The 24,059-nt window shown below is 46.7% G+C and overlaps 2 protein-coding genes and 1 long non-coding RNA gene across 3 annotated transcripts in view; 1 reads left to right on the forward strand and 2 right to left on the reverse strand.

Moving 5' to 3' along the window:
• Positions 1-2,424: 2,424 nt before the first annotated feature.
• On the reverse strand, positions 2,425-23,074 carry LOC115399625 (thymidine kinase 2, mitochondrial-like). Its single transcript, XM_030107133.1, has 10 exons — positions 22,842-23,074; positions 11,250-11,356; positions 10,560-10,634; positions 10,211-10,264; positions 9,995-10,084; positions 9,607-9,680; positions 9,264-9,352; positions 9,095-9,177; positions 8,906-8,986; positions 2,425-2,742 (listed from the first exon to the last, which is right to left on the reverse strand). Exons 2-10 carry the CDS (start codon positions 11,304-11,306, stop codon positions 2,656-2,658), a joined length of 690 nt encoding a protein of 229 aa, XP_029962993.1. The 5' UTR covers positions 11,307-11,356; positions 22,842-23,074; the 3' UTR covers positions 2,425-2,655.
• The window catches only part of LOC115399632 (thymidine kinase 2, mitochondrial-like), a 30,657-nt gene continuing 14,466 nt past the window's right edge, over positions 7,869-24,059 (reverse strand). Inside the window, exon 11 of the transcript XR_003932698.1 lies at positions 7,869-7,911. The gene's annotated coding sequence lies outside the window, so the exon portion shown is untranslated. The remainder of the gene's footprint in view (positions 7,912-24,059) is intronic.
• Positions 12,066-15,552, forward strand: LOC115399642 (uncharacterized). Its single transcript, XR_003932700.1, has 3 exons — positions 12,066-12,965; positions 13,965-14,062; positions 14,868-15,552. It is a non-coding gene; the product is annotated as an uncharacterized LOC115399642 (long non-coding RNA).

The following is a 24,059-nucleotide window of genomic DNA, read 5'->3' on the forward strand; positions in this document are numbered from 1 at the left end:
AGTATTTGAGCTCATTGTCTCCCTGTTCTTTTGACCTATATTGACTCAAGCATAAGCTTTCCTTAACGCATTGTGTTGGTCAGATTTGCTTTTATTCACAGTATTCATGTGTCTCCTATTCATTAAGGTGAGTTGTGATCCACGTTTGTTTCACAATCCTCTCAGTTTCGCTTTTACCGTAATGCAGAGAATATGTGCGCACCGCTTCATGACGTGTCGGCTCACTTGACTGTGTTTGTCAGAGCGCCGGCTCACTTGACCGCAGTTTTTCCTCCAGGTGTCTCTCTCTCCCGTCTCCTCCTCCCGTCTTCTACTTCCTTCCCCTCTAAAAAAAAAAAAAAAAAAACACTGACCCCTTTAAATGCAATCGGAAACCAAAGCTTCCAGATTAATTTCCCGTGACGTTCAATAACAGAGTTAAAATGAACTTCAAACCTAAATAATTTCATGCATAACAGCTTTAAATGCACATAAAAACACCTCTGTGAAAAAAATGTACAAAATTAAATATGAATTAGGTGTATTTAACCAGGGTACTAGAGTTACTTTCCACCACTGCACAACAGTAATCACCTGCCAAGGCCCGACGCCTCAGTGGGGCCAACAACCGGGAAAACTCCAAAGCGGCCGACCACACCGGCCTCGTACCAGACAGCCCAGCTACCGAGCCAGGCGGAGGAAGCACAACGGCGTGCCCACATGGAGGAGAAGCACTCCTCGTAGGGCCGACACCCACAGTGGGTCGGCCGTACAAACCAAAGGGAGCGTCCGCGTCCCGATGCCTCGTGTACTTCCAGATAGTGACGACAAGCCTCCCGTCATCCAGCGATTGCAAACAATCTCACCACAGAGATGCCTACTGCGACACCCAAGCATCGTGGTGGAGATGGGATGGTTAGCTTCAGTTACAGCCTTTGGAGCGGCATCCGCAGCTCCTCATCAAGACCCACATCCAGACCCACATCAAGACCCACACCAGACCCACACCCAGACCCCCGCTGAAGAGGTCCAGTCAGCAGAGCTCCTCCTTCACTCCACGGTCCTCATGTTCTTTCCTGCAGGATCTGCTGCAGGTTCTTCACAGAAGGTTCCAACCTGACAAGTTAGTGGAACCTTTGTAAGCAACGTCAGCAGTGAAGCACCTCCAGGACCTCTAGACCCTCCTCTGTTCTGGACCTCCAGACCCTCCTCCATTCTGGACATGAAGACTGAAGGTGGTCTGTGTGTTCTCGGTCTCAGAACCCTCCAGACCCTGCCGTTCCTCCTCTGCAGGTTCCTTCGTTCAGCCCCAGACCCAAACCCCGCGGACCCGCCTGGTCCACGAAGAGATGCAGGAGACCTACCCGGACCTGGCCTTCAGGGGCCGCAATGTGGTCCTGGAGAGACCTCCCAGAGGGCACGGCAGCACCAGGAGCAGCAGGTCTGGGAGAAACACCAAGCCTGCAGCTCCAGCTGATGGAGGAGGAGGAGGAGCAGCAGCTCCAGAGGAGCTCAGCGGTCCTCAGGCCATTACTCTGCAGAGCCTGTAACCTGAAGACCTCCAGCCCACATCAGAGCATGGTAACACACACACACACACACACACACACACACACATGCACAGTCTTGTATTTCTATCCTTGTGGGGACCGTCCATTGACTCCCATTCATGTCTAGCCCCTAACCCTAACCCACACCACAACAAAGCCTAACCCTAAAGAAATGTTTTTGCACTTTTACTTTTTTCAGTAACAACAACATGGTCAAGAAAACACTGTTTCTCCTACTTAGGACCGGAAAAAGGTCCCCACAAGGCACGTCGTTCCACGTTTTGCTATCCTTGTGGGGACATTTGGCCCCAACAAGGATAGAAATACAAGAACACACACACACACACACACACACACCACACACACACACACACACACACACACACCACACACACACACACACACACACACACACACCCTCTGTTGTTGAAGCTCTCCGTCATGAAGACTCAGGAAGCCACGCATGCAGAGGAGGAACATGCAAACTGCACAGAGGAGCTGCAGACGGCTGGCGGTTCCTCGGTGCTTCTGGAGGAAGAGCTTTACCTCTGATTTCCAGGTTTTCTCAGGGTTGTTTTATCAGACTGTCTGGTTTTCTCTGTTTTTTCAGCGTCGTTCATAAACGCTCAGGTCTATAAATGGAATAAATGGTAATAAAATGGAACGCATCAAAACTGAGTGTGTCTCATCCTCCTTTTAGTAATATATAATATTTGAGGCTGATTCAAATTAATTCAAACAGTTAAATGTAAGTCGGTTCAGTGAACGGATCTATTGATCTGTGTAGACCTGGACATAGACCTGGACTGTGTTCACAATAGTCCAGTTTGTAATCAGTACTGATGAATCCGTCACACTTCAGGTCTGACAGAAACCCTAAAAAAGGAACACAAGCTTCAAAAAGATCAGTTTTATTGATTCCAACAGAAAAAAAACATTTCAAACATTCTTCAGTTAAAATTGAGAAAAATGAAGAACTCCGTGAGTCTCCTTCAGATCCCCCCAGGTTCAGAGCTCTGCTCAGATTGGGAGTGTGTGTGTGTGTGTGTGTGTGTGTGTGTGTGTGTGTGTGTGTGTGTGTGTGTGTGTGTGTGTGTGTGTGTGTGTGTGTGTGTGTGCGCGCGTGTCAGAACGTTGCAGCAGCCAGGATCTGCTCTCGGTTCTCTTCGTACTTGAGCATCATGTCCTGATGGTCGCCGTCCGCAGGAATCACCTGAGAGAGGACAGGCACAGAGGTCAAAGGTCACATCCACCAGCATCTTGGGGATCGCAGGTATCACCGGGAAGCTGTTCATTTGCCATGACTGCTGTGTGTGTGCACGCACACAGCAAGGGGGGGTCAGCCCCACCTCCCACCCTCAAAGGGCGCTACGCATTTGAAATTCGAACCGAGCTTCAAGGCCCACGTCTGAGAGGAGGTGATGAACTGTGATTGGTCAGGATCTCACAGAAACTGTCCAGTCCCGCAGTTCCTACTTTCCTCCAGCAGAGTTCTCGCCCGACGTCTGAGGAGGGAGGAAGGGAATGTGCAGGTCCCACAGCCGGCAAAGGAAGGGTCGGCCCTCAGACACAGGGCCTAACCAGAGAGGCATCCAGGATCCAGGCCCCACCAAGGACCACCAGAACAGGCCAGAGGAGCACCGCCTCTCCTCTCACAAACTGTTCTTTGAGAGTTCCACAGGCGAAGCAACCAGCTCCTTCAGCCTGAAGCGGGATCTCCGGCCTCCAGCCATAAGCACATGGCAGACTGACCGACCAAGCCAAGGCCCAGTCAGCCCCAGCGTCTGACTGCCACCGGGCCCCGGATCCACTCCTCTAGCCCACGACAAGGACACGGTGGAAGAACCACGGCAGGAACGGGTCTTCAACCCTTCAACACCTCCACCTTCTACCACTGCACAGCAACAGGCAACGTTAGCAGGGACCTGCTAACAGGAGACAAAGAGCAGCCACCTGGCTAGCACCGAGCAGCTGGCTAACACCGAGCAGCTGGCTAACACCGAGCAGCTGGCTAGCACCGAGCAGCTGGCTAACACCGAGCAGCTGGCTAACACCGAGCAGCTGGCTAGCACCGAGCAGCTGGCTAGCACCGAGCAGCTGGCTAACACCGAGCAGCTGGCTAACACCGAGCAGCTGGCTAGCACCGAGCAGCTGGCTAACACCGAGCAGCTGGCTAACACCGAGCAGCTGGCTAACACCGAGCAGCTGGCGAGCACCGAGCAGCTGGCTAGCACCGAGCAGCTGGCTAGCACCGAGCAGCTGGCTAACACCGAGCAGCTGGCTAACACCGAGCAGCTGGCTAGCACCGAGCAGCTGGCTAACACCGAGCAGCTGGCTAACACCGAGCAGCTGGCGAGCACCGAGCAGCTGGCTAGCACCGAGCAGCTGGCTAACACCGAGCAGCTGGCTAACACCGAGCAGCTGGCTAACACCGAGCAGCTGGCTAACACCGAGCAGCTGGCTAACACCGAGCAGCTGGCTAACACCGAGCAGCTGGCTAACACCGAGCAGCTGGCGAGCACCGAGCAGCTGGCTAGCACCGAGCGACTCTTCCTCCAAAGACCATGGAACGTGGGAACTATCTGGGCTTTAGCATAAACAGGTTTTTTCTAAGAACTGTTTGCTTTTATTATGTGTGGATTTAATTGTGTGAATGCTGAAGGCATTCACACGATTACATTCCTCTTCTGACTTCTTCTGCCGTTTTTTGGCACGCTTCTCCTCCTACAAATTTTGTCCGATTTGAACCATTCAGATATCAAAATGTGCAGCTTTTTAAGGACATTCCGGCTATGTTCTGGCTTTTTAATATCTTTTAAACTTTTTGAAATATTTCAACTTTTGTGCAACTTTTTTCCCCATGTTAACAGATGGAGCTTTTTTCAAACTTTGGAACCTTATAACTTCTTCAAATCTTAACCGATTTTCACCATTCAACTTTTAAAATATTCAACTTTTTAAACCCTTTCTTCAACCTTTTTAAACTTGTTCAACTTTGTTCAACTTTTTGAAATATTTCAACTTTTTAAAATTATTTTTAACATGGAAGTGGATGGGAAAACCCTTCAATTGACCTTTGAACTCCTTCAACTTTGACCCCTTACAACTTTGTCATACTTTGACGTAGACAAGTCATTTTACTTGCAAAATGTAGGCATTTTTGTCCTCTATTCAGGTATGTTATATCATGTCCAGATCTTTTACCAAATTTAAACTGTGAGCTTTCAAGTACGGAGAGAATTTCAGCCATATTCGGAGTTTACAATGGGTGTGTATTGGAGAAGCTAGAGTGGGAGAGTGGCAGTTAGAGTGGGGGAAGCTCTCGATTTTGACCAAAAAAAAAATTCTTTTCTCGTCCGTACGGCCACATTTCTGTCTCAATCTGCACAATAACCCCTCAAAACGTAGGCAATTTTGTTATGACCCGTACAATTGAGTCACTTTGTCTCTATCTCAAATGGTTCTCTCTCCAGCTGCATTTGTTTGAGGAGAGTGCAGAATTTTCTCCCATCCGCTCCAATGCATTTTGGAGAGAGATTTTCTCGCTCAAATCCAAAACTTCACTCATGTTCGCACCATCGCCGTGGCTGAATGGATGATCCTACAGACATGATTCCTGCACCATTAAATTCATGAAAGACTTCTGAATCTGACTGTGTGAAAATCTTTTTCAATTTCACCTCTGGGTTCTCGAGGAATGACATTTTCTCAACCATGCGCACTCCATAAGAACTGCTGATTCACTGTCATGGCTGCTGTGCGGCTGGTCTCCATAGCAACAGACACACCTGTTGTGCTTCCTGCTGCTTGATTAGTCTGGATTTTTCCATTAATGGTGCATTCACACCGGACGCGTCGCAAGCGTCGTGAGCGGCGCTTTTCTATGCAAAGTCTATGGTGGACGAGCGTCGTGGAGCGGCGGGCGGCGGGGCGGTGGATCAGGAGCGTCATGAGCGTCGCTTTTCCAGCGTTTCGAGCGGCGACGCCCACGACGCTCGTCCCCGGCGTCAAGAGCGTCGTGAGCGTCGCTTTTTGAGAGTTGGGAAAACTGAACTTTCGACGCGCTGCCGCTGAGCGTCAACCAATCAGAGACGATCCCTCCGGTGCTACGTCACTGCGAGTGATCCGAGCACCGATGCGGGCCGGCCAGTGTTGCTAACTTGATGACTTTCTCGCTAAATCTGGCGACTTTCCAAAGCCTCTTGGCGACGTTTTTTTGTCAAAAGCAACTAGCGATTAATCTAGCAACCTTCTATGGTGCTCTGGAGACGTGACAGGACGTCTCGTTGCTGTCGTCAATGAGCAGCGGGTGCTGCGTGAGCCCCTCCCCCGTCCCAAAGCGCTCACAAGCGGTCAGTCTCAGCAGCGCCCCCTGCTGCAGGCAGAGCAGAGAGGAGCAGAGCAGCCAATAGCCACTTTTCCGACGACGACGCGGTCTAGCTTTATTTAACAAATAAAGCCAAGCCGCTCTCCTGATGCGATCCGCCATAGCTGGAAACAGAAATCAGCCTCCAGCGCGCCAATTAACTGACGTGCATCAAGAGCGTTGCGAGCGTCGCGAGCTTTGTGACCACCCGGTGTCAAGCGTCGTGTTTAAAGCGTCACAAGCGTCAGCTTCGAGGCGTCCCAAGCGTCGACGACGCCCGCGACGCGTTCGGTGTGAACGTAGCATAAGACTGGAGCTCTATTGATCCTCTTACTCTGACACTGACTCCACTGCTGTTTACTGCTCTGTTCCACTTTTTCAACTTTAAAGGTATTTTAAAAATTTTCAGCTTTTGACTTTTTTTTAAGTTTTTCAAACTTTTTCAAGTTTTTTCACCTTTTTTCAACTTTTTCAAACTTTTTCGACTTTTTTCTGCTTTTTTAACCTTTTTCAAGTTTTTTCACCTTTTTTCAACTTTTTCAAACTTTTTCGACTTTTTTCTGCTTTTTTAACCTTTTTCAAGTTTTTTCACCTTTTTTCAACTTTTTCAACTTTTCCAACTTTTTTACACTTTTTGAACCTTTTCAACCTTGTTCAACTTCGTTCAACTTTTTGCAGTGTTTTCAAACTTTGTCAACCTTTTTCAACTTTTTTCTGCTTTTTGCAGCGTTTTGAAACTTTTTCAAAATATTCCAACTTTTTGCAGCGTTTTCAACCTTTTTCAACATGTTTCAACTTTTTGCAGTGTTTTTAACATTATTCAACCTTATTCAAGTGTTTTCAACTTTTTGCAGCGTTTTCAACTTTTTTCAACTTTTTGCAGTGTTTTCAACATTTTTCAACCTTATTCAAGTGTTTTCAACTTTTTGCAGCGTTTTCAACCTTATTCAACTGTTTTCAACTTTTTGCAGTGTTGTCAAACTTTTTCAAGTTTTTTCAACTTTTTGCAGCGTTTTCAACCTTTTTCAACATTTTTGCAGTGTTTTCAAACTTTTGAACCTTTTTCAACGTTTTTCAACTTTTTGCAGCGTTTTCAAACTTTTTCAGGTTTTTTTTTCAACTTTTTGCAGTGTTTTCAACCTTTTTCAATGTTTTTCAACTTTTTGCAGCGTTTTCCAACTCTTTCAATTATTTTCAAATCTTTGCAGTGTTTTCAAACTTTGTCAAACTTTTTCAACCTTTTTCAATTATTTTCAAAACTTTTTCAACTTCCTTTTCAACCTTTCTTCTTGAACTTCTTCTGCATTACAGTTTAGCATTTTCAGCTCAGCATTCACACTTGCAGTTTCTTCAGGAACTGCAAATTTTTTCTAGTTGAGATTGTTTTCTGGTTTTGATGAACTGAGGATAAGTTAACAGTCTGTAGGCTGATGATCACTTCGCTTCACCCAACACCGGGTTTGCAAGTTAATCTTGGTACTGAACTGTAAAGCTTCAGCCTCCAGCATCACACCAAAACATCACCTGGTTAATCCAACATCTTCCACCTGGTCTGACGTGATGGACCACCCAGATCATGTAGACTCTTTTTGAATTGGCTTTTACAAAGTGGATTTGAGAGAAGAACACAGGCCTCAACTATCTCTCAAGCCCTCCTTTGTTACCGAGCACATGTGCCAAGCACATCCCTCTGATCCGCCATTTTAACTGTAGTCTTTGGCTGGCCGCCATTTTGATCTGTAGCTCCATACCCCAGTCCTCCATCTAGCGTCACAAACCGTCCCTCTCCCTCACACACACACACACACACACACACACACACACGCACACACACATTCATATAAAGACGAGTTGTATAGACACCTAGATAGATTGTGTGTTTGGTTTTGCTTGATTGTGAATAACGATCGAGTTCGAGTTGGGTCCTGAAATAAGAGGATTTCACTCCTCCCCCTGACTGTGCCCCCACCGTGTGTGTGTGTGTGTGTGTGTGTGTGTGTGTGTGTGTGTGTGTGTGTGAGAGAGAGAGAGAGAGAGAGAGGGTGTGGACAGATAAGTTCAAGTGCATACCGGGAAGCAGGCTCATAAACATCCTGTTCTGAGGAGGGCTCCTCAGAACGACTTTTTAGACCGCTGAAACTCCGAACAAAGGATGAATTTGGGGTGAACAAACTTAAACACTATGTTTTTGGGCTTCTGAGACCTATATGCCGTGACTGAAAAATAGCATATGTCCCCTTGAAATTGAAATCACAACTGTCATGCCCTGTGCCCCTGTGGCCATGTGGGGGCGCCCTGTGCTTGCCCTGCCCCACCAGTTTCTGTCTGATCCTCTTGTTCACCTGCCTCGTTATCACCTAATGTGTGACACCTGTGTTCCCCTCTATTTAAGTGCTGCTCCCCTTGTGTGTCTTGTGGGCTCCTTGTGGGTCTGTCCACGTGTTCTGTTGTGTGTCCATGCCCTGCATCAGGGCAGTCCTGAGTTTCTGAGTTCTCCGAGGTGTGGTCATGGCCCTCTACCTGAGTGGGGGGGGGGGGGGGGGGGGGGGGGGGGGGGGGGGTTTGCTCTTGGGTTCTTGGGCCCTGGGCTCTCGGCTTGTCGGTCTTGGCTCCCTGGGAACCGTGGCCTTCCTCTACCCCCTTCTGAACCAGTGTGTGGACGTCTGAATGGAGGGGCTGGGGTCTGGGCTCTGGGATGGCTGCCGGTTGAGTGCCTCTCTGGCCTATTTCTGGTCTTCTCAGGGGTCAGAGGTCATATTTGCATGATCACTGTCACATTTGAACTTGATCACACTCATCTTTAACCACTCTTCATATTCTGCATGTGGAAGGAAACATTCCTTTAATAAATCTGGATTCATCTTGGTGAACGTTCTGAATTTAATTCATAACACTGAGTTTCCGGACTGAGTGTCTGCACTGAGACTTTAGAACCTCAGATGATGAGTGAAGTGGACTGGACGGTTGGATTCTCTCGTTAAAGGCTCTGGCGCTGTGGAGTGAAGCTCACCAAGACGGGAGCCGGCAGCGAGAACGAGGTCCGTCTGACCAGCCAGTCCTCGTACAGCTCGTGGATGGCCTGCAGGTGCTCCTAGATACACACACACAAACACACACATCCACACACACACACACACACAGTGCTGACGGGGTTAGGGTTAGGATTAGCAGTGCACAGGACGAAGAGCTGCTTCCTCACCAGTGTAATGCCCTCCTCCTCCGTCTCTCGGCAGCGCTGCTTCAGCCGCCGGTGGCACGTCTCAGGATCCGTCTGCAGGTAGACTGAGAGAACAGGGAGGAACGTGGAGCAGTTCCACCAGAACACGCTCCACAGCGCACAGAGACGGGGACAGTGTGTGTCCTCTCACCGATCAGATCCACAGGAATGGACACGTTGGTGGTGATCCAGTCGAACCACTCATTGAGCACGGCAAAGTCCACCTCGGGCATCTTCCCACTGCAGGAACATTCCAGAGCACAGACTGATCCAGAACTGATCCAGAGACTGATCAATAAAGATTCGCTGATGGAAACTGGTTCAGATCCAGCCCTGGGCCATGTTCTGATCCGGGTTTACCCCAAACACCCGGTCCACAGGACCCAGAACCAAAACAGAACATCTGAAGCCTGAGGCTCGGGGCCTCAGCCGGTCCTGATTCTGGAGCTGATTGATCAGTGGACAGATAGAAGGACTGATCAGTGACTCCGTACCTTCTGAAGAGGTTCTCCTCAAAGACGTACTTGGCGCTGAAGATGGACCTCTCCATCATCTTGACGGGAGCCTCCTGCAGCAGAGTGGAACACCGATCAGCTGATCAGCTGATCACATCAATGAAAACTGTCTGAAAGAACAGCAGCACAACAAAGAGCAGAAGAAAGAGGGCGACTGGAAAACCAGGACTCTGAAACCAGAACACTCAACCAGGACTCTAAAATCAGGACTGTAAAACCCGAACACTAAAACTAGAACTCGAAAATCAGGACTCTTCAGTGACTTCAATGATTCAAACACAGAAACTCTGATGGATCAGGACTGTGGTTCTGGTGGCTCAGAACTGGTCCTGGTGGATCAGGACTGTGGTTCTGGTGGGTCACTTACTGTGGTGGACGTGTGTCGGTCCAGCATGGTGAGCTGGATGTAGCTCTGCAGCGTCAGGCCCCAGCGTTCAGGATCCTGGTACCTCAGAGCCTGCAGGGACAAAGAGTCCTCAGAGACGACCTGGAACCACAGCTTGACCACGTGTGTGAGCAGCTGTTCCCATCAGAGTGAGGCAGACCCAGAAAAACAACCTGAACCTGGCTGTTGGAACATTACCAGAGGATTGTGTCCTCGGACGTTCCTCCACTTGGAGACCGGCTCTGTGAGGACCTGCAACCAACCAGAGCAGAGGGTCAGTCCACCATCCGGTCCAAACAAAACCCCACCCTGCAGTCTGTTGTTTATCCAGGCCTCAGGAGTCCAGGTCCACCAGCCGTGACCTCCAGGTGAAGGAGTGTTGGACTGAAGGAGCAGTTCCACTTTTATTTTGAAAAAACAGTCAAAGTAGGCGGGGCCGTTTTGAAACCAGAGGACACGGGCTGTCGAGAATCAGGAGGACAGGTCCCGGAGACAACATGGTGTCTCTGGGACATGATTTGAGAACAAGAGTCAGAATGTGATCTACCTTGACATCGCTGGTTCTGCTGAAGTACTCCAGACACGTGGTCTTCCCACTGGCAATGTTCCCCTCCAAAACGATCTGAGAGCAGGCACACAGAGACCAGGTCAGCAGAGACCAGGTCTACAGAGACCAGGTCAGCAGAGACCAGGTCTACAGAGACCAGGTCAGCACACACAGAGACCAGGTCAGCAGAGACCAGGTCTGCAGAGACCAGGTCAGCAGAGACAAGGTCTAAAGAGACCAGATCAGCAGAGACCAGGTCTACAGAGACCAGGTCTGCAGAGACCAGGTCAGCAGAGACCAGGTCTGCAGAGACCAGGTCAGCAGAGACCAGGTCTGCAGAGACCAGGTCTACAGAGACCAGGTCTGCAGACACAGCTTCACACTCAGACACCTGAGGCCTGGACACTGACCTGGATTAACAGACCCTGGATGTCTCAGTTCCCTGGACTATGAAGCAGGTTCTGAACCCGGTACTTCAGCCCAGACTCCTCCAGTCCTGATGAGCGTTCACATAAAAGAGGCGGAGCTTACAGCTTCTGACCAATCACAACCTGCTTCACTTTAGATCTAACATTCAGTTCAGTTGATGATTCCACTCCTAGTACAGGACTCAGGTCTGTATGCACACACACACACACACACACACACACACACACACACACACACACACACACACACACACAGACTCACCACTGGTTTCTTGTGGTCTCCGTCCCGCTGCAGCTTTCCTTGGAGGGCAGAAGACATAGTGAGACAGGAGTCGTCCAGTCCCTCAGCTGTGGCTACAGGTCAGCAGGCTACAGCCAGGAGACACAGAGACGTCATGACAGTCATGTTCTCCAGTAATAAATCAACATGGACCTAATGACACAGTACACAGCTCCTTATGTTGAAGTCTTGCTGTGTTGGGAATGTTCCACTAACAGTGTTGTTTCTCCTTTTGGACCCACTTTCAGTCATCTGACTTGACGTGTTTCTGTCTGCTGCTTTATAACATGAATATAATGGAAGAAGTGAATACGATGTGTTAATACAGTGCAGCTGGACTCCAGCAGACTGGTCAAACACCCTGATCACTAACGGCTGAAGACATCAGGCTTCAGTCCAGCCATGCACCACCATAACTCAACTTTAACTATTTCTACTGCTATTAGCTTTAAAGATTTAAACTCAAAGTGCGGACTCCTCCTCAGTCAGCATGTTAACTTAACACAACAAGAGCCAAAGTTCAGATGTGGAAGAGGGAATGATTAGAAAACATTTTGGTCATTTGTAAGACTGCAACTATTACTCGAGTAACTGGAGTACCCCGAGTACAAAAAAAATGCTTGAGACAAATTCTTATACTTTGAGGCTTCGTTGTGGCGATGAGATGCGCGCGCGAGAGAGAGATGTAGTGTGTGTGTGTGTGTGTGTGATTAACGGACATATCCAGGCGATGCAGGATATCAGACTTCTGTCTGGAGAGATAAGGAGGTCTGCCTACTAAACTGAAAGTATCTAATCGCTCCGGTGACGCACCGCGATTCAGAAACAAAAAAAAAATTGCTTAACAAACTCCAATACTAAATGATATTATGCTGACAATATATGTGCTACATTTTCTATAAATAATCTGTAATGAAGAGCAGATAAAAAGTCTGGAGAAACGGAAAAGCTTCTCGAGGATGCTTGGATCAGTGCGCATATATGGAACGCGCACTGCGTGAGCCCAAAATGTACTCGATTATTCAAAGAAATCATCAATGGAATACTTGATTCCAAAAATACTTGATAGTTGCAGCTCTAGTCCTTTTTATGCAGATTATGTCTCGGAACGGGAAGATTTCTGAGGCACTCTGAATACATCACATAGATTATTATCAACAATAAAAAAAAACAGAATAAAAAGCAGATTAAAGGAGCCTCAAGTTGGGGCCATCCGCCATCCGTACCATCCGCCAACAGCCTGGAGGGGGCCATGCTATCCCTCCAGAATTACTATTGCAACAACACATCATCAGTACACTCAAAATAAGCAAACTGGTAGGCTGTTACATTAACTCAATTGTAACATGTTTCATCTAAGCTATAATTTAGTGTTTCAATCATGACTTCTGCCTATACCCTTTCAGTCAATGTATTGTTTTTAAGTGTAAGAATTATGCTTCTTGTGTTTTCCTGTAAAAAGATGACTGAAATAAACTTAACTAACTAACTAACATGACAAAATCATGTTGGCTTTACATGAAGTTAAGCAACTAAACATTCATTAAATTAATTCACATTGCAGTTACGTGAAGAAATTGCGTTTGTACAACTAGGCAGTGAAAGCAACGTCAATATCGCGATGATCCGCGAGACTTTGCTGTTGCGACAGTTCGCAGTGACACCTGGGAAGAGGAGCTGACCGCACACATGGAAAAGGTATGTAATAAAACTTCATTATTAGCCATCTAAATGCAAACGAAATACTATGCATAAATGTTGCTGGTTAGTGCGCGTTGCAGCGGAACTGTGTGCAGGTTGTTTGGTCGCAGGTTGGTGTATTTTATGCCGTGTTCACACCGGACGTGACTTCAGGGCGCCAGTGACCAATTTCAATGCAAAGTCAATGGCGATGAGCGACGACGAGCGATCTCTGCACTCGCGTCCTGTAGCCCAGAACGAGCCACCTGAGGTCGCCCGTAGCCAGAGTTAAAATATTTTAACTTTTGAGCGACCTGAGACACTCGGTGCTAATGCTAAAACGCTAATCACAAACGCATGCGGACGGTTGAGACATGTCGATATTGGGCGTACAGTAAATAAAATATTCATAAAGAACCGTTTGTTATTATGATGGCAGATATAGATGCGCAGCTGCCTACTTTCTTTTCCTGCAGTTATCTTTTTAATTCTGAAGATAGATTACATGGATAGTTGCCTGGCTGTATGAATAGTGTTCTGTCTGTTCATTTTCTGTTTATTTGTTTAACAATACTGCAGTCCGTTTTTTTTTTTTTCTTTTTTTTTTTTTTTTGATAATGTTGCTTTGTGGTAATAATAATTATGATAATAATAATGAATGGAAGAATCTTTTAACATCTTGTAGCATCTTTGTTTTCACACTGGATTATGTATTTTAGTATTGAACTCTGATATCAATGTCAGTTTATTATCTCTTGTCATATGTTCAAGAAAGCACAATTAACTTGATTTTTATTGTGCCACTGTCATAGTGATAACTAATTTCACACCTGCAAATAATGCCCACATTTTCTAAGCAGAGCTTAGCATTTTAAGCAAAGCTGATGTGTTTATGAAAATGTGTTTTCATGTTCAAAATGAAAAGCACCTTTTCATTACTTGTGTTTGCATCTGTCAATTGTCAACTGTTGTCTTCTCATGGACAAAAATTGATTGATCTCCCCCATTTTCTCACAGCAGTTTGTCACCAAAGTGTCCTGTTTCTTCAAGTGAGCTGTCTCACTACATCTGTCTTCCATTCGTTTGCATCAGTGACGACATCTTTTCTGGAAAAGGTATGAAGTGTGTTTGAGGGATGGTGGTAGTGGTGGTTAAATTCCTTAGTAACATTTTCAGTGCAGGATTGCAGTGTGGCTGCAGCGATGCCTCACCTAGAGATTAGATCTTGCATACTTTTTTTTTGATGTGTGCCAGTTTCAGGCAAATGTATTTTCTTGACAGATGTACCTTAAAGGATAAGTTTGGATTAAACTGTTTTCACGTTGTTTATAGAAAGATGTAGAACAATATATTCACTCAGAAGGGTTTTCTGATCTGAAAAGTGGTCCGGGAGAAATTTAGATCCATAGTCGAGCTGCAGACCTCCATATACTGTTAGCCAATGGGGCATGCGTGGCGCCGGCTCCCAAAACGACTTTAATCGTCCAAAAACTCATTAGTTTCACCAATATTTCCTCATGGTCCACTCAGCCTCTCCTCAACCACAGCCCGGTGTCGCAAAATACATGCTGTTGCGGTTTTACAGATCTCTGAAGTGAATACAGTGATCTGGAAGCAAACTGAAGTACATTCACCAAGAGGCACAGAAGGTGGCGCTGTGCACCGAAGTTGTTGGTCGCCACCCGCTCCAAAGAAGAAGATCTCTGAACTGCAAACATCTGTCCCGATGTCTGTCCTGCTGAGCCCGTCTCTCTCTACCTATCAAATAAGCCTCCTTTCGATTTGTATTGACACTTACTGTGTGTATTGGGAAATGCTGTCAGTCGTTTGTTTTGATTATGTGAATTAAGGTGATGGGGGGTGGGGGATCAAATGTATATCAGAGAAAAATCATTGACCTTTTCTGAATTGTTTCGGCAGGCTGATGACGAAGGCTCCAGAACAGCTATGGCAGAGACGGTCTTTGGATTATTTGTCATCCGACAGGAAGGAGCCGGGCCTGCTGATGACCCAGAGGATGTTGGAATCATTCAGGAAGGGGTGGAGGTACTCAACAACTTGAGAAATGTTCCTTTTGCTGTTGCGATGTTGCTCGCTCTTGTGTAAGCTCTAAACCTGAGCTACCCTCCGGAGTTGAAATATACCTTCGAAGCACTTCAGAAAATCATAATGGAAATAGACGGAAGCAGACTATCCAGAGAAGTACAAGCTCTCAAAACATTCTTTTGCCGTTAGTGAAGTGATGGAGAATCCTTCACACAGGAATTGGAGCTCAGACAATTAGTTATCTGTGAAGGACAAATATTTAAATGGAAGGAGACTCAGGAGGTAGTCCCATTTCCCACAGTTAATGGTCAGAAGCAAGGCAAGATATGATCTTGTTATAGTCTCATTTTGAATACTGTCTTTTTTTGGTTGTTGTTGTTTTTGTTTTGTTTTTTCCTTTGGAATGGATTAAGTATCAAGTGCTGTCCATTTGATTTGTACTGACCCAAAAGCAGTGTTTTGTTTGATGAGTCAGAAAAAAAAGCAACAAAAAAATATTTTAGGTTGACTGTATCTGTTTTTTTTATATATGGCTCTATTATTAGGTACTGTGATTTATTCTCTGAGCATATTTCTTTAAAAAAAGCAGGGAAGCACTGTGATCTTTTATTTTTATTTGAAAAAGAGAACTGCATTTTCATTTTGTTGAAGCTACTGCTTTTGTTAAACTGTTATTGCCTACTTGGAGAAAAAATGTAACAGCAGCATTTTCCTGTTTATTTTCTGTTAATGCCCACCATTTAGTGGTTGTTTATTTCAGCTAGCCCAAAAAAAGCAACATTTTTGTGTTGTTGCACACTGCTTGTGTTGTTGCATACTGCTGCATTGTTCCATTTCATTTTACAGAGAGTATGTGACTGTTTTGAAAAATAAAAATCCAAAAATTGTATGGAATTGTGTACCTTCTTTTAGGTTTCTTTCCACTTGACACCAAACTGTTTAAACTAAAATTGTATTTGTTGAATGAATGTAATTAAATTATGGAAAGTATTTCCATTTAATTAAATGGCTTTGGCCAATCAATAGGAAAGTGTGTTTGGCTGACATATTTAACCTGGGTTGGATCAACTTAATATACTGGTGTAATTTGGCTACTGTCAAATTAGTTGGTCTAATAGTATTAAAGTTAGTTGGTCCCAACCATAGTAAACAAGTTACAAGAACCCTAATGAATCTATTGAATCATCCATCCATCCATCCATCCATCCATCTTCAGCCGCTTATCCGGGGCCGGGTCGCGGGGGCAGCAGTCTCAGCAGGGATGCCCAGACTTCCCTGTCCCCAGACACTTCCTCCAGCTCTTCCGGGAGGATCCCAAGGCGTTCCCAGGCCAGCCGAGAGACATAGTCTCTCCAGCGTGTCCTGGGTCTTCCCCGGGGTCTCCTCCCAGTGGGACATGCCCGGAAAACCTCCCCAGGGAGGCGTCCAGGAAGCATCCTGAACAGATGCCCGAGCCACCTCAGCTGGCCCCTCTCGATGTGGAGGAGAAGCGGCTCTACTCTGAGCTCCTCCCTGGTGACTGAGCTCCTCACCCTATCTGAAAGCTACGGAGGAAGCTCATTTCGGCCGCTTGTATCCGGGATCTTGTCCTTTCGGTCATGATCCAAAGCTCATGACCATAGGTGAGGGTGGGGACGTAGATTGACCGGTAAATCGAGAGATTCTATTGAATCAACGCGACTAAATTAATTTGGACCCAAACCTAGTAAATTAGTTCACACAACCCGAAAAGGTTAAGTTGAAACAACTAAAATACATCATGTTGGACTGACTAAATTGTTTAATGCTGAAGAAAAGACATTTAATCATGTGGAAATACTTTCCATGATTTTTTTAAGTTCATTCAAAGAGTGCTTTTTTTGAGTGTAGGGTAAAACTAACGTGTCTCACGACGGTCTCCACCCAGCTTGGGAAACAGGAAATCCTCCGAGGGAGGGACCGCCAAAGCAGACGGGGGCCGTCTGTGCCTGAAGAAGGCGCTGACAGCAGGCTGGGCTGGCTGCGGGATCTGCAGCTGCAGCTGTGCCAGGTGGATTAATTTTCATAGTGATTTTCATGAAGGTGCACATCTCTAGTGTTGGAAAATGTGTGATAGCCTTCAATCCACGGTAGTTTTTTGGAGCTATCATCACTTAAACCAAAGAAAGTCAGCTCGGCCGAGCAAGCTCACAGACCCAGCTTCCGCCTGACATTTTTAGCAATATCTCTGGAACGGAAAGCGTTAGAAACTTAATTCTTTCTATTTCTGAAACGAGAGAGTTACAGCTTTATAACAAGCTATCCTACAGCCTTCTATGCCTTCTGGAAGTTGTACAAAATCCTGGTAAATATCTTTAAAAAAAATTCAAAATCAAAAGAAGTTGATTTTCTTGTTTTATTTTCTATATATGTTAAAAACGAAAAATGATAGACACTTACTGTTTTCTTTGTTGGAATCTATAGCTTTCTCGCTTTCAAACAAGCCCCCCCATGGGTTTCTACTCCACCTGGAGGCTATGTAACATAGCGTACAAATGTTGTCATGAATTCTGAATCTAACCCTCATGTCAAATGCAAGTAAGTTATATACAGTTATATACAGTGTATATATATATATATATATAAATATATATATATATATATATATATATATATATATATATATATATATATATATATATATATATATATATATATATATATAGATAGATATAGATATATTATTTATTTATTTATTTCCTTTAATTACATCTAAATTACTTTCAGGGCTGTTCCTCTTATTGTCTTTCTGTCTCTGTTTAGTTATATGCTGTCATACCAATGTTCCCCCCTCAGCCCCTCCCCTTCTCTCTGGCCTGGTCTAATTAAGCATGTGAAGCGGGCATGTCAGACAGCTGCAGTAAGTACACACATGAAAAAGTAACAAACTTTTAAGTTTAACACAACATGCAAAACAAGATGAAGAGAAAAAAAGAGTTGGACTGCTAAATACATTTTTAAAAGATTGCTTTGTGATTTAATAATCTCTGTTGAAACCAATTATCTTTTGAGGTCTCACGGTAATATTAGGGTGTAACATTTAGTGTGGGATTACATACTGTGCAAGTAATATGTAAGTACCCTTCTGAAGCTGGAGTTGTGATAATGTTTTATTCTGTTTCAGGATTAGTGGTGGTTATGCTACATAAAGTAAAAGAGATGTAGATCGCCAGCTTCCACTTCAATATGGAAAAGTATGACGGATATGGACCAATGTGGATTGGGTGGCAGCCGATGGCAGGGTGCCCGGCAACCCGATCCCTGGACACAGAGATGAGCTCTAGGGACATGGAATGTCACCTCGTTGGGGGGGAAGGAGGCCGAGCTTGTGAGGGAGGTTGAGAGGTACCGGCCAGATATAGTCGGGCTCACCTCCACACACAGCCTGGGCTCTGGAACCCAACATCTCGAGAAGGGCTGGACTCTCAACTGCTCTGCCGTTGCCCGCGGAGAGAGGCTGCGGGCTGGTGTGGGTTTGCTTATAGCCCCACAGCTCAGCCGCCATGTGCTGGAGTTCACCCCAGTGAACCAAAGGGTCGCATCCCTGCGCCTTCCGGTCAGGGACAGGTAGCTGACTGTTGTTTCGGCTTATGGGCCGAACAGCAGTGCAGAGTACCCGGCCTTCTTGGAGTCCCTGGGAGGGGTGCTGGACAGTGCTCCGACTGGGGACTCCATTGTTCTACTGGGCGACTTCAACGCCCACGTGGGCAGCAACAGTGAGACCTGGAAGGGGGTGATTGGATCGCACGGCCTCCCCGATCTGAACCCGAGTGGTGTTTTGTTATTGGACTTCTGTGGTAGCCACAGTTTGTTCATAACAAACACCATGTTCGAGCACTGGGGTGTCCAGAAGTGCACTTGGCACCAGGACACCCTAGGTCGGAGGTCGATGATCGACTTTGTTGTTGTGTCACCTGACCTACGGCCACGTGTTTTGGACACTCGGGTGAAGAGAGCGGCAGAGCTGTCGACCGATCACCACCTGGTGGTGAGTTGGATTCTCTGGCAGAGGTGGAAACCGGACAGACTTGGCAGACCCAAACGTGTTGTGAGGGTCTGCTGGGAACGTCTGGTGGAACCCTCTGTCAGCAGGGTTTTCAACTCCCACCTTCGGGAGAGCTTCTCTCATGTCCCGAGGGAGGCTGGGGACATTGAGTCCAGTGGACCATGTTCTCCATTTTCTCCACCTCCATTGTCGAAGCAGCTGCCCGGAGCTGTGGTCGTAAGGTCTCCGGTGCCTGTCATGGCAGCAACCCCCGAACCCGGTTGTGGACACTGGAAGTTAGGGCTGCTGTCAAGCTGAAGAAGGAGTCCTGTCGAGCCTTATTGGCTCGTGGGACCCCAGAAGCAGCTGACGGGTACCAGCAGGCTAATTGAACTGCAGCCCGAGTGGTGGTGGAGGCAAAAACTCGGGTCTGGGAGGGCTTCAGGAGGCCATGGAGGAGGACTACCGGTCGGCCTTGAAGAAATTCTGACAAACCGTCCGGTGCCTCAGGAGGGGAAAGCAGGTCTCCACTAACACTGTTTACAGTGGAGGAGGAGCTGCTGACCTCAACTGGGGATATCATAGGACGGTGGAAGGAATACTTTGAGGACCTCCTCAGTCTTGTCACCATGTCTTCCGTAGAGGAAGCAGAGGGTGAGGTCTCAGAGGCAGACTCGTTCATCACCCAAGCTGAAGTCACCGAGGTGGTTGGTAAGCTCCTCGGTGGCAAGGCACCGGGGGTGGACGAGATTCACCCTAAGTATCTTAAGTCTCTGGATGTGCTTGGACCGTCTTGGTTGACACGTCTCTGCAACATCGCGTGGCGGTCGGGGATGGTGCCTCTGGATTGGCAGACTGGGGTGGTGGTTCTCCTGTTTAAAAAGGGGGACCGGAGGGTGTGCTCCAACTATAGGGGGATCACACTCCTCAGCCTCCCCGGGAAAGTCTATTCCAGGGGGAGGATTCGACCGATAGTCGAACCTCGGATTCAGGAGGAACAATGCGGTTTTCGTCCTGGTCGTGGAACAGTGGACCAGCTCTAGACCCTCCATAGGGTGCTCGAGGGTTCGTGGGAGTTCGCACAACCAGTCCACATGTGTTTTGTGGATTTGGAGAAGGCATTCAACCGCGTCCCTCGTGGTGTCTTGTGGGGGGTGCTCTGGGAATATGGAGTCCGGGGCCCCTTGTTAAGGGCCGTCCGGTCTTTGTATGACTGGAGTAGGAGTCTGGTCCGCATTGCCGGCAATAAGTCGGACCTGTTGTTGGACTCCGGCAGGGCTGCCCTTTGTCACCGGTTCTGTTTATTATCTTTATGGACAGAATTTCTAGGTGCAGCCAGGGGCTGGAGGGGGTCCGGTTTGGGAACCACAGGATTTCATCTCTGCTTTTTGCAGATGATGTTGTCCTGTTGGCTTCATCGAACCCGGGCCTACAGCATGCACTGGGGCGGTTCGCAGCTGAGTGTGAAGCGACAGGGATGAGGATCAAAACCTCCAAATCCGAGGTCCTGGTCCTCGACCGGAAGAAGGTGGTCTGTCCTCTCCAGGTTGGTGGAGAGACCCTGGCCCAAGTGGAGGAGTTTAAGTATCTTGGGGTCTTGTTCATGACTGGAGGAAAGATGGAGCGTGAGATTGACAGGCGGATCGGTGCAGCGTCTGCAGTGATCAGTCGTATCAGTCCGTTGTGGTGAAGAAGGAGCTGAGCCGAAAGACGAAGCTCTCGATTTATCGGTCAATCTACGTTCCCACCCTCATCTATGGTCATGAGCTTTGGGTCATGATCGAAAGGACAAGATCCCGGATACAAGCAGCTGAAATGAGTTTCCTTCGTAGGGTGGCTGGGCGCTCCCTCAGAGATAGGGGGAGGAGCTCAGTCACCAGGGAGGAGCTCGGAGTAGAGCCGCTACTCCTCCACATCGAGAGGGGCCAGCTGAGGAGTCTCGGGTATCTGTTCAGGATGCCTCCTGGACACCTCCCTAGGGAGATGTTCCGGGCATGTCCCACCGGGAGGAGACCCCGGGGAAGACCCAGGACACGCTGGAGAGACTATGTCTCTCGGCTGGCCTGGGAATGCCTTGGGATCCTCCCGGAGGAACTGGAGGAAGTGTCTGGGGACAGGGAAGTCTGGGAAGCAACAGGGAAGCAAATAGACTGAAATGCACAGACATGTGCAGGCAGTCAGACTGTGAAAACCAAGCATGTACTTCAGACAGTGATGATGCTGATGACGAGAACGGGGATGAAGAAGAAATCGACTGATTCCTCCTAGATGTGAGAAATGTATGATGTGACCTACCACAAAGCATAGATTACAGTGGTCTAAAATTATGCATGTTCCCTAATTTTTTTGGCATTCCTTGGTTGAGTTTATAAAATTTCTTAATAATAATAAAAAAAAGTCAATTAAATGCTATTGTTCATGTTCTTTTCTCAATAACAGCATTGAAATCATCAATTTTCTGGAAAAATATTCACAATTCATTTATGTGTTAAAATACAGATAATGTTGGCATTTTTGCACAAATATTATTAATGACAGAACATTTATTATTTTTTTCCTCCTAATTATGTAAATAATCCACAACATTTCAAACAAATATGTTTAATAGGAAAAGTAGGCTCGTAAGTGTGAAACTTAATTTTGTTTAAGATTCACAATTCATGACAAATTTTCAATGCAATGTAACATAGCCTCCCGGAAGAGTAAGAAGCCATGGGTGTGCTTGTTTGAAAGCTAGAAAGCCATAGATTCCAACAAAGAAAACAGTAAGTTTCTATCTTCTTTGGTTTTTAATGTATGTAGAAAATAAAAAAAGAAAATCAACTTTTTTTTTTATTTTGAAAAATATTGAACAATATTTACAGGGATTTTGTACAGCTTCCAGAGGGTGTAGAAGGCTGCAGGATATCTTGTTGTAAAGCTGTAACTCTCTAGTTTCAGAAATAGAAAGAATTAAGTTTCTAACGCTTTCCGTTCCAGAGATATTGCTAAAAATGTCAGGCGGAAGCTGGGTCTGTGAGCTCGCTCGGCCGAGCTGACTTTCTTTGGTTTCAGTGATGATAGCTCCTAAAAACTACCGTGGATTGAAGGCTATCACACATTTTCCAGCACTAGAGATGTGCACCTTCATGAAAATCACTATGAAAATTAATTCCTCAAAATGGTACCGAGTTGCCCTCCGGCTCATGTACTATTTGCTGCCTCTGCCGCTCCTTTACGGTGGCGCGCCTAGTTTCACTTTCATTTTTGCGCTCGCGCACACAGAAAAAAAAAACAAAACAATAGATTTACAGAACATTGAAAAGTAGCGAGTAACGCAACCATAAATCTAAATGTAGTGAAGTCAAAAGTACAGATACCTGCTCTAAAATGTAGTGAAGTAAAAGTGAAAGTACCCCTTCATTTTTTTACTTGAGCAACGTACAGATACACAAAAAAATACTTAAGTGTTATGTAGCCCTCCTAATCAACCCAAGATCCAGTCACAGTGTCTGTATACCTCTGACAGAGCAGTTCTCAAATAAGGCTCAGAAATGACTTAATCGGGAGTCTACTTCTATTAGATGAAAACCAATGATGACAAATACGATCTTTACGCTCTGCCGAGGATGCAGACAGGCCCAGTGAGCAAACTCTGGAGCTGAAACTGTAAATGTGAGCAACTGTCCTACACTGTTAACCCTCTGATACACATTACATCTGGGATCACACAATTTAACAATCATAACCCCACATTTATTAGATGAATTTATACACACACTTTATAACTCTTGTCACCAAAACCAGTGTCTTCTAAATGAAATACTCAAAGAAAGGAGCTCAAAGACAAAAAAATGAAAATGTACCTCTGACAAGTGATATATTCCTTTAGTGGAATCCTCTCCGCCGGTCCTTCACTAGGATCCACATCCACTTGAGACCGCCGAGAAGACGTCCAGGTCCAGCCTCCTTCACCTCCGTCCTCCTGTCTCTCCTCCTCCAGCAGCCGTTTCTCGCCGCTCCTCTTCTTCAGCCGCTAAACCGTTTTTTTTCTTTTCTCGCCCCTCCTTGGAGTTGGAGCGACCCAAAAAAAAAAAACCTCCGCCGCACCGACGCGCACTCAACTGATGAACCGCTTTCCAAATCGTCAGTCTACTCAAACTCAGTTTCTTTCTTCCCGTTAGATGCTGAAGCCAAAACTCCTTTTCCTCCAGGTGTCTCTCTCTCCCGCCTCCTCCTCCCGTCTTCTACTTCCTTCCCCTCAAAAAAAAAAAAAAACACTGACCCCTTTAAATGCAATCGGAAACCAAAGCTTCCAGATTAATTTCCCGTGACGTTCAATAACAGAGTTAAAATGAACTTCAAACCTAAATAATTTCATGCATAACAGCTTTAAATGCACATAAAAACACCTCTGTGAAAAAAAATGTATAAAAGTAAATATGAATTACGTGTATTTAACCAGGGTACTACAGTTACTTTCCACCACTGCACAACAGTAATCACCCGCCAAGGCCCGACGCCTCAGTGGGGCCAACAACCGGGAAAACTCCAAAGCGGCCGACCACACCGGCCTCGTACCAGACAGCCCAGCTACCGAGCCAGGCGGAGGAAGCACAACGGCGTGCCCACATGGAGGAGAAGCACTCCTCGTGGGGCCGACACCCACAGTGGGTCGGCCGTACAAACCAAAGGGAGCGTCCGCGTCCCGATGCCTCGTGTACTTCCAGATAGTGACGACAAGCCTCCCGTCATCCGGCGATTGCAAACGATCTCACCACGGAGATGCCTACTGCGACACCCAAGCATCGTGGTGGAGATGGGATGGTTGGCTTCAGTTACAGCCTTTGGAGCGGCATCCGCAGCTCCTCATCCAGACCCACATCCAGACCCCCACCCAGAGCCACACCCAGACCCACACCCAGACCCACACCCAGACCCCCGCTGAAGAGGTCCAGTCAGCAGAGCTCCTCCTTCACTCCACGGTCCTCATGTTCTTTCCTGCAGGATCTGCTGCAGGTTCTTCACAGAAGGTTCCAACCTGACAAGTTCGTGGAACCTTTGTAAGCAACGTCAGCAGTGAA

The sequence above is a fragment of the Salarias fasciatus genome, chromosome 13, assembly GCF_902148845.1.
Source record: "Salarias fasciatus chromosome 13, fSalaFa1.1, whole genome shotgun sequence".
NCBI classification, from domain to species: Eukaryota; Metazoa; Chordata; class Actinopteri; order Blenniiformes; family Blenniidae; genus Salarias; species Salarias fasciatus.